The sequence below is a fragment of the Poromitra crassiceps genome (assembly GCF_964638095.1).
Source record: "Poromitra crassiceps genome assembly, chromosome: 2".
NCBI classification, from domain to species: Eukaryota; Metazoa; Chordata; class Actinopteri; order Beryciformes; family Melamphaidae; genus Poromitra; species Poromitra crassiceps.
In genome coordinates, this window is record NC_139624.1 from 72,008,703 (window position 1) to 72,027,039 (window position 18,337).

The 18,337-nt window shown below is 46.3% G+C and overlaps 1 protein-coding gene across 1 annotated transcript in view; it reads right to left on the reverse strand.

Moving 5' to 3' along the window:
- The window catches only part of eya1 (EYA transcriptional coactivator and phosphatase 1), a gene marked incomplete at both ends in the record, with an annotated part of 56,724 nt that extends 39,498 nt beyond the window's left edge, over window positions 1–17,226 (reverse strand). Inside the window, 6 exons of the mRNA XM_083662960.1 lie at window positions 8,568–8,690; window positions 10,041–10,186; window positions 10,597–10,663; window positions 14,527–14,604; window positions 16,140–16,205; window positions 17,103–17,226. Of these exons, the coding sequence (XP_083519086.1) occupies window positions 8,568–8,690; window positions 10,041–10,186; window positions 10,597–10,663; window positions 14,527–14,604; window positions 16,140–16,205; window positions 17,103–17,226 (604 nt within the window). The remainder of the gene's footprint in view (window positions 1–8,567; window positions 8,691–10,040; window positions 10,187–10,596; window positions 10,664–14,526; window positions 14,605–16,139; window positions 16,206–17,102) is intronic.
- Between the last annotated feature and the right edge of the window lie 1,111 nt (window positions 17,227–18,337).

Consider the following 18,337-nt stretch of genomic DNA (forward strand, 5'->3'; position numbering starts at 1 on the left):
ACAGTCCAGTGTTTAGCCTACTCACTTAGCCAACTAAGACACAGTCCAGTGTTTAGCCTACTCACTTAGCCAAGTAAGACACAGTCCAGTGTTTAGCCTACTCACTTAGCCAAGTAAGACACAGTCCAGTGTTTAGCCTACTCACTTAGCCAAGTAAGACACAGTCCAGTGTTTAGCCTACTCACTTAGCCAAGTAAGACACAGTCCAGTGTTTAGCCTACTCACTTAGCCAAGTAAGACACAGTCCAGTGTTTAGCCTACTCACTTAGCCATGTAAGACACAGTCCAGTGTTTAGCCTACTCACTTAGCCAAGTAAGACACAGTCCAGTGTTTAGCCTACTCACTTAGCCAAGTAAGACACAGTCCAGTGTTTAGCCTACTCACTTAGCCAACTAAGACACAGTCCAGTGTTTAGCCTACTCACTTAGCCAAGTAAGACACAGTCCAGTGTTTAGCCTACTCACTTAGCCAAGTAAGACACAGTCCAGTGTTTAGCCTACTCACTTAGCCAAGTAAGACACAGTCCAGTGTTTAGCCTACTCACTTAGCCATGTAAGACACAGTCCAGTGTTTAGCCTACTCACTTAGCCAAGTAAGACACAGTCCAGTGTTTAGCCTACTCACTTAGCCAAGTAAGACACAGTCCAGTGTTTAGCCTACTCACTTAGCCAAAAACTGTGGCTAAAAAACCTTCTGAGAAACAAAACATCTCCCGAGATCCCAAGATTACCAAAATCCACCAATTATTTGTGTCGTTTCTCACTCCCTGCTCCCAGCAATCACATGTAGACACAGCACATTTTGACCTTGTTTTCCATCCTGGCCTCTACCAGCTCTTTTCACCAGGACTGTTCTCTCCTTTGTTGTTCTGTTGGATATTTCAAGGCCTGTGGTGGGAGAACTTTAAACTTCTGTGCTCTCCACGGAGAAGTTCCACATCAAGTGAAAGTCCAACAAAACAATAGAAGAGAGACAAGGGGGGAGTGAGGCTTTGAACGACAACAAATTAGCCTAATGCGCAGTTCAAAAAGTCAAAAAAGCTCTCACTCACGGGGTTAGAGGGTTACTCTGCGGAGGAACAAGGACCCACATAAAAGCTGAAGGGACCCCTGCTAGCCCAGTGAGAATGGGCTCATGCTGTTGGGGGTGGTGGTGCTGGTTATGGTATGGGGGGGTGGGGGGGGGCCTTGTGGTTCCCCGGGGGGCATGTTTTCTCTCCCTACCCCCCCTGTCCTGCTCCAGTTAGCTCACTCACTCAAGACCAGACATCATCCCTCCCTCCTCTCCTCTCCTCCTTCCCTCCTGCCTTCTGGCTCTGCAATTGGAAGTCCATTTGCTTTGCTTGATCAGTCCCCTTGCCATGGGCTATGTCTATCATCAGTGCACAATATTTGTAGCAGAGGTTTGTATGCCCCACTTGGGAATAGGCTATCAAGTCCAGATGGGCCTGTGCTTTTAAAAGGCAGCCCCATGCTTCAGCTTCTTCAGCTCTTCAGCACTGCCACTGCCGGGACACAACGCTGGAACACAATTATTCACCTAATTAGCATCTGCTAGGTCCCAGCAGCAGCACAGCCTCACCTCAGAGATGCTTAAAGGAGGACTTACCCCCTAGATATGTATTAGAACAGTGATTTGAAAATACCTATGGAAAAAACCAAGAAATGACATATGCTCTTGTCTATACTGGACTCTTTGGCTGTGTTGAAGTCCAGATTTTTTTTCGGAAATCGACGCCATTACAGTTTGCCTATTGCCTCAAAAATAATTTATTTGAGAGGGGCCATATCTGTATAAATATCAACAATTAGCCAACGCTGGTGGCCTGTATGGAAAGAGCTTTGCTCAAAATGGTTGAAAGTTATATCAATTTGGTAATTCAGTGGCGAACTAGAAATTTAATTATTTTTCTGCATGTAACTCTATGGCAGTGTGTTGAACTACGTTACGAGAGCAAAGTGGCATGGGCTCTTTACAGCAGCACACCGCACAATACGACAAACCCCCCGTTCTGGGGTAACACAATGCGAGATTTCTCTACGTCATTCCCTCGTCCAAGTTGCCATATAGTCCCTTTTTCATTTTAGTTTGGGGGCTTTTCGTGATTGTTGTTAAAAGTTGTGCAAAAGTTTTTTCCTCAGCGCAGTGCAGGCTGCCTGCGCCTCCTCCCTCCTGCCAGACCCCGGCTGGCGAAACAGCCTGTTGCATGCATGGGGCGCTTGTAACCTCACGGAGCAACAAACAAACAGACAGAAATAGCTGGTGTGCGATTTAGAGAATACAGTCTGAGATTGGGTACAGGATTGAGGGAATCCCGCATCTGTTTGCGAAGGTGCGACTGGACAGGACGCTTTTCACAGACGGGCACAGTAGTCGGAGCGAGGCGAGTGTCTCTCAGGGCAGAGCTGCAGATCTCTCCTTCTCCTCCGCGCATTCAGTCTGTCCAAAATCATTACCGATATAATCTCAGTAGGAGGGATGCAGGGAAATGATAGTAGCCGATGTGTTTAGAGAAGCTTTGTCACGTTGTCACGTCGTAGTATAGCGTTATATTTTACATGTGCGCTAAACTGCGACCATATTTGTTTGCGGAAATATCAGACTGCTCTCTCTACTCTCAGCACAGAGAGCTCTGCTCTGCTGCGCGCGCCCGCGGAGCTTGGAGCTAGTGCATGAGGTTTACAGTAGGACTCTCTCCCGCCTGGCTGGGCTGGAGACAGCTGCTTCCAACTCGGACTGATAATATATACATCATCATTCGAGCTTATTCAGGTAAGATATTAATAAAGTAGTGACACATTCAGCGGGAAACTAACTATAATTAAGACATGTGCCAACTTTGACAACGTTTGGTTCAGTATTTTAAGAGCAAACTTCAATAAGAATAGGCTTGGAGTTCTGAGGAGCCGAAAGGGTACAGAGGGGGTAGGGGAGTAATTATCTTGAAATCCCATAGTCTTTGGGTCACCGTGACGTAACGACGTGTCAAATATCCCATTCATTTGAGAAAAGAAAAAAAAGCAGTCTTTGACCCTTAGAGGGCGCTTATGCCAGATATGCTGCTGAAAAATGATACAAATGGTAAAATGGCAACAGTTTGGTGTCAAATGTGGAAATTCTGACCAGAATTCTTCACACATCACCCCCAAAGTCATATATATTGGTTAAAAGCTGAAAAAAAGTGTTTTGGAGGTAAGTTCTCCTTTAAGGACCAGGCAACCAGGCCTTATCTGGCAGTCCAGAACCATGCTTTTAGATTGCACTAACTGCCACGAGGGATCGCCGCATCCAAGCACATCAAAAATGCCTGTGTCGCTCTTACAGTTTGGCATGGTGATTTCAGCGGCCACGGCCCACACAAAGCTCCATGGCATCGCCCACACAAAGCTCCATGGCATCACCCACACAAAGCTCCATGGCATCACACACACAAAGCTCCATGGCATCACCCACACAAAGCTCCATGGCATCACCTACACAAAGCTCCATGGCATCGCCCACACAAAGCTCCATGGCATCGCCCACACAAAGCTCCATGGCATCGCCCACACAAAGCTCCATAGCATCACCCACACAAAGCTCCATGCCATCGTCCACACAAAGCTCCATAGCATCGCCCACACAAAGCTCCATGGCATCGCCCACACAAAGCTCCATGGCATCGCCCACACAAAGCTCCATAGGATCGTCCACACAAAGCTCCATAGCATCGCCCACATAAAGCTCCATGGCATCACCCACACAAAGCTCCACGCCCCACACAAAGCTCCATGGCATCGCCCACACAAAAGCTCCATGGCATCACCCACACAAAGCTCCACGCCCCACACAAAGCTCCATGGCATCACCCACACAAAGCTCCACGCCCCACACAAAGCTCCATGGCATCGCCCACACAAAAGCTCCATGGCATCACCCACACAAAGCTCCAAAGCAGCAAAAGGGCCTTTCTGTGTGGAGTTTGCATGTTCTCCCCGTGCCTCCCGGGGGTTTCCTTCATATAGGAACCCCCTTCACAAAAACATGCAATATCCTGGTTGCTAATGTGGTTCCTCCTCTGGTCGTTAAGGGCGCCTGTTCAGAGGGAGGGGAACTGGTTGGAATAGCGTGAACCTCCCACGTGCTATGTCCTACCGGTGAAGCTTCCTCTGTCAGGTGAAAAGAAGCGGCTGACTGACTGCCCATGTCTCGGAGGAAGCATGGAGCCAGTCTCGGCTCTCCCCAGATCGGCAGAGGATGGAGTAGCAACCAGGATTGAGAAATCAAATGAGCACTAATGGGGGATAAAATGGGATAAAAAAATCGGGAAAAAAAAAAAAAAGCTCCATGGCATCGCCCACACAAAGCTCCATTGCCCACACAAAGTTCCATGGCATCGCCCACACAAAGCTCCATAGCATCGCCCACACAAAGCTCCATAGCATCGCCCACACAAAGCTCCATAGCATCGCCCACACAAAGCTCCATGGCATCGCCCACACAAAGCTCCACGGCCCACACAAAGCTCCATGGCATCACCCACACAAAGCTCCATGGCATCGCCCACACAAAGCTCCATGGCATCGCCCACACAAAGCTCCATGGCATCGCCCACACAAAGCTCCATGGCATCACCCACACAAAGCTCCATGCCCCACACAAAGCTCCATGGCATCGCCCACACAAAGCTCCATGCCATCACCCACACAAAGCTCCATGGCATCGCCCACACAAAGCTCCATGCCATCGCCCACACAAAGCTCCATGTCATCACCCACACAAAGCTCCATGGCATCGCCCACACAAAGCTCCATGGCATTGCCCACACAAAGCTCCATGGCATCACCCACACAAAGCTCCATGGCATCGCCCACACAAAGTTCCATGGCATCGCCCACACAAAGCTCCATGGCATCGCCCACACAAAGCTCCATGGCACCGCCCACACAAAGCTCCATGGCATCACCCACACAAAGCTGCATGGCATCACCCACACAAAGCTCCATGGCATCGCCCACACAAAGCTCCATGGCATCGCCCACACAAAGCTCCATGGCATCGCCCACACAAAGCTCCATGGCATCACCCACACAAAGCTCCATGGCATCACCCACACAAAGCTCTATGGAATCGCCCACACAAAGCTCCATGGCATCACCCACACAAAACTCCATGGCATCGCCCACACACAACTCCATGGCATCGCCCACACAAAGCTCCATGGCATCGCCCACACAAAGCTCCATGGTATCGCCCACACAAAACTCCATGCCATCGCCCACACAAAGCTCCATGGCATCGCCCACACAAAGCTCCATGGCATCGCCCACACAAAACTCCATGGCATCGCCCACACAAAACTCCATGGCATCGCCCACACAAAGCTCCATGGCATCACCCACACAAAGCTCCATGGCATCGCCCACACAAAGCTCCATGGCATCGCCCACACAAAGCTCCATGGCATCACCCACACAAAGCTCCATGGCATCGCCCACACAAAGCTCCATGGCATCGCCCACACAAAGCTCCATGCCATCGCCCACACAAAGCTCCATGCCATCGCCCACACAAAGCTCCATGGCATCGCCCACACAAAGCTCCATGCCATCGCCCACACAAAGCTCCATGGCATCACCCACACAAAGCTCCATGCCATCGCCCACACAAAGCTCCATGGCATCGCCCACACAAAGCTCCACGGCCCACACAAAGCTCCATGGCATCGCCCACACAAAGCTCCATGGTATCGCCCACACAAAGCTCCATGGCATCGCCCACACAAAGCTCCATGGCATCGCCCACACAAAGCTCCATGGCATCGCCCACACATAGCTCCATGGTATCGCCCACACAAAGCTCCATGGCATCGCCCACACAAAGCTCCATGGCATCGCCCACACAAAGCTCCATGGCATCACACATGAGAGCAATGGGGCAAAAACATGAATCTGGTCGTCCTCCTTCTTGATAGCTGGCCACAGGCTGGTGGCAGCCAGGGACAGCGTCTGAGAGGGGGAGGATCAGATGTGGGGATGTCGGGACACCCACAGGCCTGAGGCACCTCTCCCACAGGCCTGAGGCACCTCACCCACAGGCCTGAGGCACCTCTCCCACAGGCCTGAGGCACCTCACCCACAGGCCTGAGGCACCTCTCCCACAGGCCTGAGGCACCTCTCCCACAGGCCTGAGGCACCTCTCCCACAGGCCTGAGGCACCTCTCCCACAGGCCTGAGGCACCTCTCCCACAGGCCTGAGGCACCTCTCCCAGGCAAATCAATAGTCCAGAGAGAAGAGTGATGATGGTGTGGCTGAGGGCCAGAGCCACAGTTAGAGAAACCCAAGGCCAGAATAGCGCTCAATCTGTCATCTAACATGGCTGTCAATTACTAAACGCACTTAATGCTGCATAGGGGCATCCGATAGCCAGAGATAGCAGGGAAGAAGGAGAGAGAGAGAGAGAGAGAGAGAGAGAGAGAGAGAGAGAGAGCATAAGAGCATAATACTGCGAAGATGAATGGGCACATAATACTGTCATCGTGAGTTAAACCACTGAGGGCAGGAAAGCAGCTTGTGCATTCTCCCTCACATACACAAGTCGTGTTTCCATTACCATCAGAAATGCGCAAAATCTAAATATCGCAATAGAAAGTGGGTAATGGAAACACGTAAATTTCGAAAAACCTCCCAAATATCGCAAAAAGTTTTTGCGCTCTCATGAGGTGGTTTTTCAGACGTGTCGATATAGCAGTTTATCGCAAAAGTGTAATGGAAACACACTTTTCCGCATTTGCACGTCATGTGACCCATTCTCCTTTGGAAAAGGAGCGGAAAATGAAAGGAAAATGAGGGAGAAAGGGTTCGATAAGCCGTGGCAAAACCTCCGCAGCAAGTGGAAAACTTTTAAGCAACGCTACCTAGCAGAAAGACGAGTGTTGTGCAAAAGCGGAGCGTTGTAACTTCATGTTGTGATTTGCATTGACCATTGGTTAGATTTGAGCATGCAGGGGACGGGATTTGGGGCAGATCCCCGTGCGTAATCACTGTGGCAGCTGCTGCAACGGGGAATTGCGTTCAGGTGTGTGCGCCGTCACTCAAACTCAACTTCAATGGAAACGCCTACAAGTCGCAATTGTACATTGTCGAAGTTGTAGAAATATCGCAATTATTTTGCGAAAAACTGTAATGGAAACACAGCTTGTGTCTTGTTCTCTTTCTATCTCTCTCTGTCTCTCCCTCACTCTCTTCCTCTCTCTCTGTCTCTCCCTCACTCCCTCTCTCTCTCTTTTTGCAGGCTCTGGGCAGGCCGTTGGAGAGGGCGTGCAGATCACTGGGCTGCGGCCGACTGTATTTGGTTAAGAGGCGTGGAAAAGAGGCTTCCCCGCGCCACATCTGCTGCTGCGCTGACGTTATTTATTGTGAGATGCTCTGGAGGCTTTTCAGCAACATGTGGAGATGTTTCTACTGTCACACATTAGACATTACAGGAGAAAACACGAGGACCAGGGCTAGCAGGCAGCTAGCCGCCCTCCACTAGCGCAGGTGCTGCCGACCAAAGCAAGACAGAGAGAGAGGGAGAGAGAGAGAGAGAGCAATAGAAACATTACATGGCAGCAGGCCTGATCTACTTTTAAACTGACCTGACACAGAGAGAGAGAGAGAGAAACACACACACACACACACACACACACACACACACGCACGCACGCACGCGCGCACGCACACACACACACACACACACACAGTGACAGAGAGAGCAACAACTCATCTTTATCGGTTTCAGGGCCATAAATCTCCGCGGTCTCAGCTCTTAAACAAATACAAATATGATCACAGGCAGAGAGAAAACAAAGGCTGGGCAGGGAGGGGGGGAGACATGGCTGGTGCCTGCCATTTTCCCATCTGTGTTGATTGGTTTTAAGAGGAGAGGGAGGCGGAGCCATCGTAGTGTCTACACATGACGGCCGCCTGGATGCAACCATCTGCCGGGGGAGAGGGGGGGTGAGGGTCGCGTTGTGAAATAGGCCTGGTCTCTGCATGCCATTAAGTCCGGACAGAGACCCCGGACAGAGACCCCGGCTATTTCTCTAATCAGTTTGAAAGAGAATTAAATCAAACTTGGTTTGGACCGGGTGAGCAGAGGGGAACACGCGGTTGAAATGCATTGAAAATAGTTGCACGGAGGAAGGAGACGCGAGGGCGAGCCGGAAGAGAAACGAGGTGATGAGCGACATTGGCGAAAACGCTGGAAACGAGGGAACAGAAAAAGATGGCCACTTTGATGGGAGTCACACAAGGTAGACAGAGAGGATCAAAGGATAGAAGTGGGCACATAGAAAAAACACACTCACCACCCTGCTCTGAGATCCCCATCCAAGATATATTTTTAGATCACTGGTTAATCAGATCTACAAATCTGCTTAACCTGCCATGTCGACTTACATATTTCGCTTTGAAATTACTTTATCGTGCTAGCAGGTACGATGGCATCTCCGGCAGATGTGTCTGTACCCCACAAGTACCCAGAGAGGGGCCTTCATGGAGAAGGAGATGGAGCTTGTGGAGAGCTTGGGCAGGAGGTGCTCACCTTGCATCTGGTAGCTGTAGGGGGCCTGTCCCGTCTGTGGCGTGGTGAAGCCAGAGCTGTAGCTCAGGAAGCCCGTCTGGCCCGGGGACTGGGCCTGGCTCAGACCCCCCTCTGTCTTTATGCCTGCCCACAATGGACCTAAATCAGTTAGTGACACCAGATCGGTTTGATGCACAGGCAGCAGTCAACACACAGGTCTCACTTACACTGACTGGACACAGCGAAGGGACACACAGCCAGTCGCGGCGTGTTAGCATAACACACTAATCACAATGGATGATTACTGAACATCTGATTACTGAAGATCTGATTACTGATTATCATTGAGGTCAGTTGTTGCTCTGGGTTAAGGAACTGTACTTGCCGCTACGGCTGGGCAATAGAGAGGCAAAGAGACCGCCTACTTCCTGCTTCAGCACTGTACCAGAGATTTGTATCCGTCATTTATTTTCCCATAGACATTATTGACTATATTGACTATATTGTAGGGCTGACTATTGGTGCTTTCACAAGATATTAACACAATGAGATGTTTGATAATTAATCAACAGTAATGTGGATATAATGAATAAGGCAAATGATAGAACAGCTACAACAGTCTGGTAAAGTTCAGAAAGTGACATCACTTTAGTTTACTGTGATGCAGCCTTTAAAACCAGGAAGAGACAACACTTATGCCATATCACCATATTACCATATCCAAAATCGAAGACTACATCTCATATGACGTTATCAATATAATATCAATATATTAGCCAACCTCAATTGCTGATCCAACTAAAAAAAAGCATGTACTGTATCACCATTGATTTAGTAATTTAGCGTTATTATGATGACTTACGTTAGGCCATCTGTGTGAAAGAAAAAGAAAAAGCACAAGTAATAAAAAGTGAGATTTGCTGGCGTTTGTTAGTTAAACTGGCCACTGGTTAGATTGAATCAGTCCCAACACATTGTCTATACAACAGTAGGTTTTGTTAGTAGTTTGCCAGCACCCAAACAAACAGTACATTCCTCCACATACTGGAGGACTCAAAACACTCCTAAGACTTTGGACAAATAAAGCACACTGTTAGCCATGTTCTCTATGCTTCACTAGAGGAAAGCAGCTTTTGTTTTGGAATTTATAATATGGCTAATCTCTCACATCTCTCTGAACAGCACGATAAGCACATTCAGTTTGATGGCATTAAAGGACAATATGCAGGCACTAAACAACCACTCAGCATCTCTGCTGCTCTTTCTTCGGAGGTGTGGCAAATGTGGGAAAACACGTCAAAGACTTTTAAGCAGGGGGGAAAACATTGTATTTTTTAATTTATTTTCTCCTCCTATTTGTGCATACGACACGAAGAAGACGACTGAATAATGATGATAGCAACAGGCATGTTTGAGCTGTAACAGAAGAGGATAGTGTGTGTGTGTGTGTGTGTGTGTGTGTGTGTGTGTGTGTGTGTGTTAGTGAGATCTTACCATAGGCTGGGATGCCATAGGGCTGGCCAGGCTGGGGGTAGCTAGCATACGCTGCGGCTTGCTGCATTCCTGTGGTGTACTGCGTCTGGCCATACGCAGCCATATTTTGGGATGAAGGGGTAGGAAGAATATGTGGATATGTTCTGCTATTTGAGAGAGCAAACAAAAGACAAAAGTGAGAAAAGGAAGGCAGGAAGAAAGAGGAGCATAATTTTACCCCATCCGAAACCAAAACACAAACTTTGCCGCTCACTGACAAATTCTTTGCGATTGCGCTACTTAATTTGAAATAGCGAGCCAAGCTGTAAGGCAGATAGTATCCAATTGCTGATATACATGGCGAAAGAATAATAAATGGCAAAGGATTTTTATTTTATATATATATATATTTTTTGCAAGATAGTAATTACAACAGATTTGCGAGGGCACAAGCTGCAGACATCCAGGCAAACAAAGCGGGTTGAAAAAGCCCGGATCGAGCAGAAGGATCTCATTAAAGACCCAAATGAAGTTGGATGCTGCTTATTTTGTTAAAGAAAAATAAAAGAAGGCTTACTTGGACGGGTAGATCTGCGGAGAGAACTGGTGAGTTTGTCTTGGGCTGAAGCCACTGGTTCCAATAGCTGAGGAGAGTTAAAAAGAAAAGAGGCAAGCACATATTTAAACATTAGGGAAGAAGGTAAATATTATCTTTTGCCAACAGAACTTCTGGATTCCAAGGAAACAGTAATTACATTGCATTACTCTATTTATTTCGGTAACCTTATTTAAGGTTGAAAACCCGGAGAGCAATAATGAAGTAAAATAATCAGGTAAAAAAAAGAAAAGAAAAAAAAACCCGTCAGGTCTTTTCTGCTGACCCCCGCGTATCTGTGAGATACTTGTGGGGCTGCCATGACGACCGCTGGTATAAACACACACAGGATGGTCTGAATCAGGCCGGGCCTGTGGCTTCGCTCGCCTCGGGCCTTTAAAGCCACAACCACATTGGAAGTGACATCACTGATTGCAGGTAATGAGCGCTACTGCATAATCACTCCTTCGCTAAATGTGCGCCGCATCTGCGCGGTTCCACAGCACCCCGTTAACTTGTGAAAATTCATTTTTACTCACAAATAACTCAGAGAAATGCACTTGAATCTGCAGTGAGAATTATATTGTACATACATTAAGAGTGTTTTTTTTCTCCAATCATCGGTGTAATTTTTTCCCAAGTGAAATAAACTGTTAATAATGAGAACATAATGAATTTACAGGCTTAACAGACAGATTAGGAAGATTATCTGAATACTTCTTTACCAAAATGTTATATATAAATAATAATAAAAAAATATATATACAAAAAACAATCACTTCATTATAAATATTAATTATATATATGCAAAAGTACTCTCTTTTGTCAACAAACTCAATACTATAATGCCATTATAGATTTTAATTTTAGCCAACATTTTGTAATAATAACTATATCTAAATGTTATATCAGTCAGATGGTTAGTCAACAGATATCAAGTCAAACAGGCAGCAGTCCCAGCTGTGCCACACAGGCGCCAACATGCCGCCTGCAGCTGAGTGGCATGGTTCTGAAACATGTGTCTAATTGGTGGTGACATGTAAAAGAAAGGATTTGGTTGCGGGGGGGGAGCACTAACTGTGTGTAACTGTACGATGTAACCCCCTCACACACTCACTGTGTGTAACTGTACGATGTAACCCCCTCATACACTCACTGTGTGTAACTGTACGCTGTAACCCCCTCACACACTCACTGTATGTAACTGTACGCTGTAACCCCCTAACACACTCACTGTATGTAACTGTATGCTGTAACCCCCTCACACACTCACTGTGTGTAACTGTATGCTGTAACCCCCTCACACACTCACTGTGTGTAACTGTACGCTGTAACCCCCTCACACACTCACTGTATGTAACTGTACGCTGTAACCCCCTCACACACTCACTGTATGTAACTGTACGCTGTAACCCCCTAACACACTAACTGTATGTAACTGTACGCTGTAACCCCCTCACACACTAACTGTATGTAACTGTACGCTGTAACCCCCTCACACACTCACTGTATGTAACTGTACGCTGTAACCCCCTAACACACTAACTGTATGTAACTGTACGCTGTAACCCCCTCACACACTAACTGTATGTAACTGTATGCTGTAACCCCCTCACACACTCACTGTGTGTAACTGTACGCTGTAACCCCCTCACACACTCACTGTGTGTAACTGTACGCTGTAACCCCCTCACACACTCACTGTGTGTAACTGTATGCTGTAACCCCCTCACACACTCACTGTGTGTAACTGTACGCTGTAACCCCCTCACACACTCACTGTGTGTAACTGTACGCTGTAACCCCCTCACACACTAACTGTATGTAACTGTACGCTGTAACCCCCTCACACACTAACTGTATGTAACTGTACGCTGTAACCCCCTCACACACTCACTGTGTGTAACTGTACGCTGTAACCCCCTCACACACTCACTGTGTGTAACTGTACGCTGTAACCCCCTCACACACTCACTGTGTGTAACTGTATGCTGTAACCCCCTCACACACTCACTGTGTGTAACTGTACGCTGTAACCCCCTCACACACTCACTGTGTGTAACTGTACGCTGTAACCCCCTCACACACTAACTGTATGTAACTGTACGCTGTAACCTCTCACACACTCACTGTATGTAACTGTACGCTGTAACCCCCTCACACACTCACTGTATGTAACTGTACGCTGTAACCCCCTCACACACTCACTGTATGTAACTGTACGCTGTAACCCCCTCACACACTCACTGTGTGCTGGCCATTTGGGTGCCCTAAGCGTAATTGTTTTGTGGCCGTTTGAAGCCCAATTTGGGCCGTTTGAAGCCAGATTTGGGCCGTTTGAAGCCAGATTTGGGCCAGTTAAAGCCAGATTTGGGCCGGTTGAAGCCAGATTTGGGCCGTTTGAAGCCCAATTTGGGCCGAGTCCAATTTTACAATGAGATGCACCCACTTTAACCCTGAATAAAGTAATAAAACCACTAGTAAACCAGTAGGCGGCGCTGGCCTGCTGTTCAGTAAGTGGGCACCACTTTTTTTTTTTTTTTTTTTTTGCAGGCCCTTAAGAGCACATGATGCCCTACGCAGTCTGCATACTCTGCGTATAGGGTGCGGTGGCCCTGGCTGTAACCCCCTCACACACTAACTGTATGTAACTGTACGCTGTAACCCCTCACACTCGTTATTATTAATATTGAACACTTTTCCCACATCAGCAGCACCTGCTGCCACTGGCCAAAACCTGCTCTTCTTAACACCGCTTTGGGTTTCCCCGCCGAGGATACGGGGGGGTATAAGATTACACAATTTCATTAATATTGTCAAAGACAAAAGTCACGTCCGGTGATTTATGTGCTTCTAGCGTTAAGGTATCAAGTACTTAGTTAAACAGTTAAGGAAATAGGGTGAAATTAGCAGCAAGATAATACCAGGCACAGTTGTTTCAGAGAGAGAGAGGGTTGATGGATGCTAAGCTAATAATACTGATGTGTATAGAAATCAGAAGACAGCATTGCAGTTTGACTGGTGGTGAGGGCAGGAAAAAAACAACAACCGCAAAAACCTCATACATTAGCTACTTATTTAGTTTGCATTGCCTTCAGTGCAAACGATTTACCGATATACAGTAGCGATGATGTCCCATATGTAATTTGTGTGTGTGTGTGTGTGTGTGTGCGTGTGTGTGTGTGCGTGTGTGTGTGCGCGTGTGCTTGTGTGTGCTTGTGTGTGTGAGCAGGGTGTGAAAGCCCTAGCCCTGACAGGGCGATAGGGTAACAGCCCGTGGAGACAGAGGGCCACTGGGACGCCATGTCACTCCACTGGACAGACAGGCTCAGTGCATTACAGGTCATAATTCAGTCCTCACTGGCATGGGAACTAGCAGAGTCAACACACACGCACGCACGCACGCACGCACGCACACACACACACACACACACACACACACACACACACACACACACACACACACACACACGCAAGCACAGCACATAAATATGCTGACAAAGGTAAGGTAAAGTCTCTCGTTCACACACACACACACACACGCACACACACACACACACGCACACACAGTGTTACTGTTACTAATGATTTCTACTTAAAAAAAAATTACTTTAACTTTTTTGCAAAGACAATCCTAACAGTATTGACAAAACTGCAACTTGTAATGTTGTAATATATACGCTCAGACACAGCCACACACTCTCTGTTGGCCTTTGACTTCCTGGGGGCCGAGCTTATCAGTCAGCCATCTCTGGGCTCATCTCTCACTAATCAGTTCTGCAGCTGTGTGTGTGAGAAACAGCCAGACACACACACACACACGCACGCACACACACACACACGCACGCACGCACGCATGGGCACACACACACACACACACACACACACACACAAAACAGTGCCCCCCCTCACCTGATCCTGAGAAGCTGTCTAGAGAGGTGTCTGCTACTGAGGTGGCGATTTCGCTGCTGCTCATTGGCTCTGTTTTAACTGTAAACAAAGAAGCCACACCGTCACCATAGTTACCAAATCAAAGTTTGGAGAAAAAAAAGTCTAACTACGGTCTAACTACTCCAGGCTCTCACATTCAGTGACGTTTGTTTTGTAAATATAGCAAAAGTTACTCCATGTAAAATAACATCACAGCTAGGGAAAATGTACAGGGCGGAGGGAGGGAGTAGTCAAACAACTTTCCACTACAGTTTTCATAATAATAACGTTGGCAAATTTCAATGTGTTCTAAAATATCACATCTCAAATAAAGCATTTTTCTTTCTTTCTTTTTTTTTAGAGTGAGTGAGACTCATTCAACAATCACTGACTGATCCCTCTCATTCAACCTGGAGAAAAACTATGAATGCTGGGAGTCATTCCCCCGTGTAAAGTTCATTCATGCACTTCAAAAACGTTTAACAATTTAACAAGAGCAATGTAAGCCACACTTTAGCCTGACAACACATTTTTGCCAACCAACAAAATTAACCACAGTGTTTGAGCTTATAATTGATACTGAACTAGGACTTAATGGCTTACCCGTATTTAAACGTAGCATCAGGGAGAAATAAACAAATGTAAGTCAGAATCACTGATGGGGGAAAAAGGAGCCCTGCATGGACGTGCAAAAAAGTACGATTGAAATGTCAAGACAAAGTATGGTGTATCCAATCTGTTCAAGAGTGTAGCTGAACGCTGTTTGACCTTGGCTCCGTTAAACAGCTACAGTGAGAGATCTGCACAGACAATTTCACAGCTTTCTGACAGCTCGGGAATCTTTTGAAATCAATCTATTTCACTTCAGGCGGGGGGGGGGATTTTTTTTTTTTTTTTTTTTTGGCAAAACAATTTCACAATGTGGGCAGGAGTGGAGTCATGCTCAGTGGAATCCCTCATGGTTGAAGAAGCCATTTGCTGTCATGTTTTACATGTTTCCGCTATGCTCGTTCTGCGCAGAAACACATGTTGACGGGGGAGCAAAATTCTTTTGAACAAACACACCGATGAAAGAATAAGCGGTAACGTTGCATGCATAAACTAGCACTCACTCAGGTCACAGAGCAGCACACAATAATCAGCACTGTATTCAGGAAGACAGCATGAGACGTCCAAATGAAAAGTCAAAAGATGCACAATATATATATATACATATATAATATATATATATACATATATAATATATATATATACATATATATAATATGTGACTTCACAATCTGACCATTCATTAACAAATGGGCTCAAATCCATCCAGTGTCAAAAACCATGCTTGAAACAGAAGAACACAACAATAAAAAAAATGCCAAAGAGTTTCCGAATGAAAGGCGCAATAGTTGAAGCAAGTGTTTTAATTTTGCTCTGTCTTTGGGTTGTTTTTTGTTTTTGTTTTGTTTTATCAAATTAAATTTCTCGAACATTGAAATCCCATGAAGCTAGAGAGATAAAAGAAAAAGAAAAAAGAAGCTAAAGTACAAAGAGTGCTTTGTACACCAAGTATTGTCCTTTCATTGTGTCACCAAGAGTAGACGAACCTGCGGCCGACTGCGAGTTAGAACCTAACAACCAGTCTGCAGTGGTAAGCATTGTGATGTTATCACCTATGGGAAAGAGAGAACGGCAAAGGACACATGACAGTCTGAAACCACAGCTACGGGTCCCTTTGTCAAGAATAAAATACACCCAGAGCTTAGAGAGCACACACTGACTTTCCCTGGCATGATGACATGATGACACGTCTATGATGTTCTGCATGACATGACGGCCTATGACGTTTTTTGAATGACTGGTGCAGACGCTATGATGTTTTCAAACGACTCGTGTTGGTTTGTGACATGGGGCACGACTGCTTGACTAAACAAAGGCTCAGCTTTTAGCACAGGGGCGAATCACCTGAGTATGGATAGTGCAAACCTCATGCAAAGCACCCTCATTTTCATGCTGTGGGCTTTTGAATATATTGCATGGTTACTTAAATAAACAGCTAATGATTTTTTTCCCCCGGAGAAAATTGAATGATACAAACTGTAAGGTAGGGAAGTACTACAGTAGCTTTGTCCAAGTCCCCAAAACAATCTACAATGCAAAGCTGTTAAATATCTGAATTGAATGAGTGCATTTCCTCTCTTGCCTTCCTGGTCGTTTCAACACTATATTACTGCAAATATGTCTTGTTCATTATACACCTTTAGAAAAGCGTAAAAAAAAAAAAAAAAAAAAAAATCCAGGCCGTAACACCTGCATTAGTTTTATTGCTATTGGAGACTGGTGACTTAACACATGTATAATAACACTACACAGGATTCACCTGAAGGTTAAAAAGTCTCACTCTGTTTCAACATCTGAGACTACTACTGTACACTATCCATCACCCTTTTCAAAGAGAGAGACACACACACACAGAGAGAGAGAGACAGAGAGAGAGAGAGAGAGAGAGAGAGAGAGAGAGGGAGAGGGAGAGAGAGAGACACTAAGGAGAAGCAGCCCTGCACACATACCTTCAGTGCCATTTGGTGTCATGGAATTGTTATTGATGTGGGAGCTGTCGAGGTTGGGACCATTAGGAGATTCGCTGCTTCCACTTACTCGGCTGTGAGGACTGGCTAGATCCTGCATTTCCATAGACCTGACGAGAGACAGAGGCACACACACGCCGCACACGCGCACGCGCACGCGCACACACACACACACACACACACACACACACACACACACACACACACACACACACACACACACACACACACACACACACACACACACACACACACACAAATTAAATTAGACTTATAACACCGGATCCAGGCAAGACATGGTTGGACACACTAGGCAATGTACACAATACAGTATATGCACTATAATGCAGTATTATAGATTGAAGTAAAAAATGGTAATGTTACTACAAAGAGAAAAACAAATGATGTAGAATACAGATTGAGTAAGGCAGGGGGGAAAAAAAAATCGAAATTATATTTTGCAACTACAATTTCACAATTAATTTAGTTACAAATCAATTCAATATTGATGTGAAACTAAATAATTAGAGGTGGAAAAATAAGATTAAAAGTTGCTGAAAATGTCAAAAAACATGAGGCAAAAATGTGAACACACACACACACACACACACACACACACACACACACACAGCAGCAAAAACACTCTTGAACACCAAGCCAGGGAATGAATAGTAAACATTTTGACAGAGACGTTCCAATGTCTCTAGTCGTCACACAGCGATCACAATGCACGTCAGCGGCGCTCCACCATGTGAAATGTTTACCGTCGATTGACTCTGACGTGTCTCGCAAAGCAGCAATAGCCTTAAGTGTGCACACTGCATTGTGTGGTATTGTAAGACCGTTAACAGATGTTTCGCTGGTTTGAGGCTATGCTTAATGTGCTTGTTAAAAGTGCAGCACTCTTGCTTGATTATAAGAGTGTACGCCTCAGTGATGGGCAGATGAGAAGCTCACGAGCCGTGTGTTTGCTCTGGCAAGCTCCCTAATTGTTGCTGTGTTTAGACTGAAGACCACACCACTGAAAACATTATTTCTATCTGCTCATTTGTGTGTGTGCGCGGAGGGGATTTGATCGATCAGAGACAATGGCCTCGAAAGCATCAGGCACGAGTGATTTGGAAAAGTACAGCCGCAACAAAAACTCCAGGCCGTATTTGTCTTTGTGCCCGATGCAAATAGTGAGTTAATGCAATTAGGAGAAAATGTTTTGTACA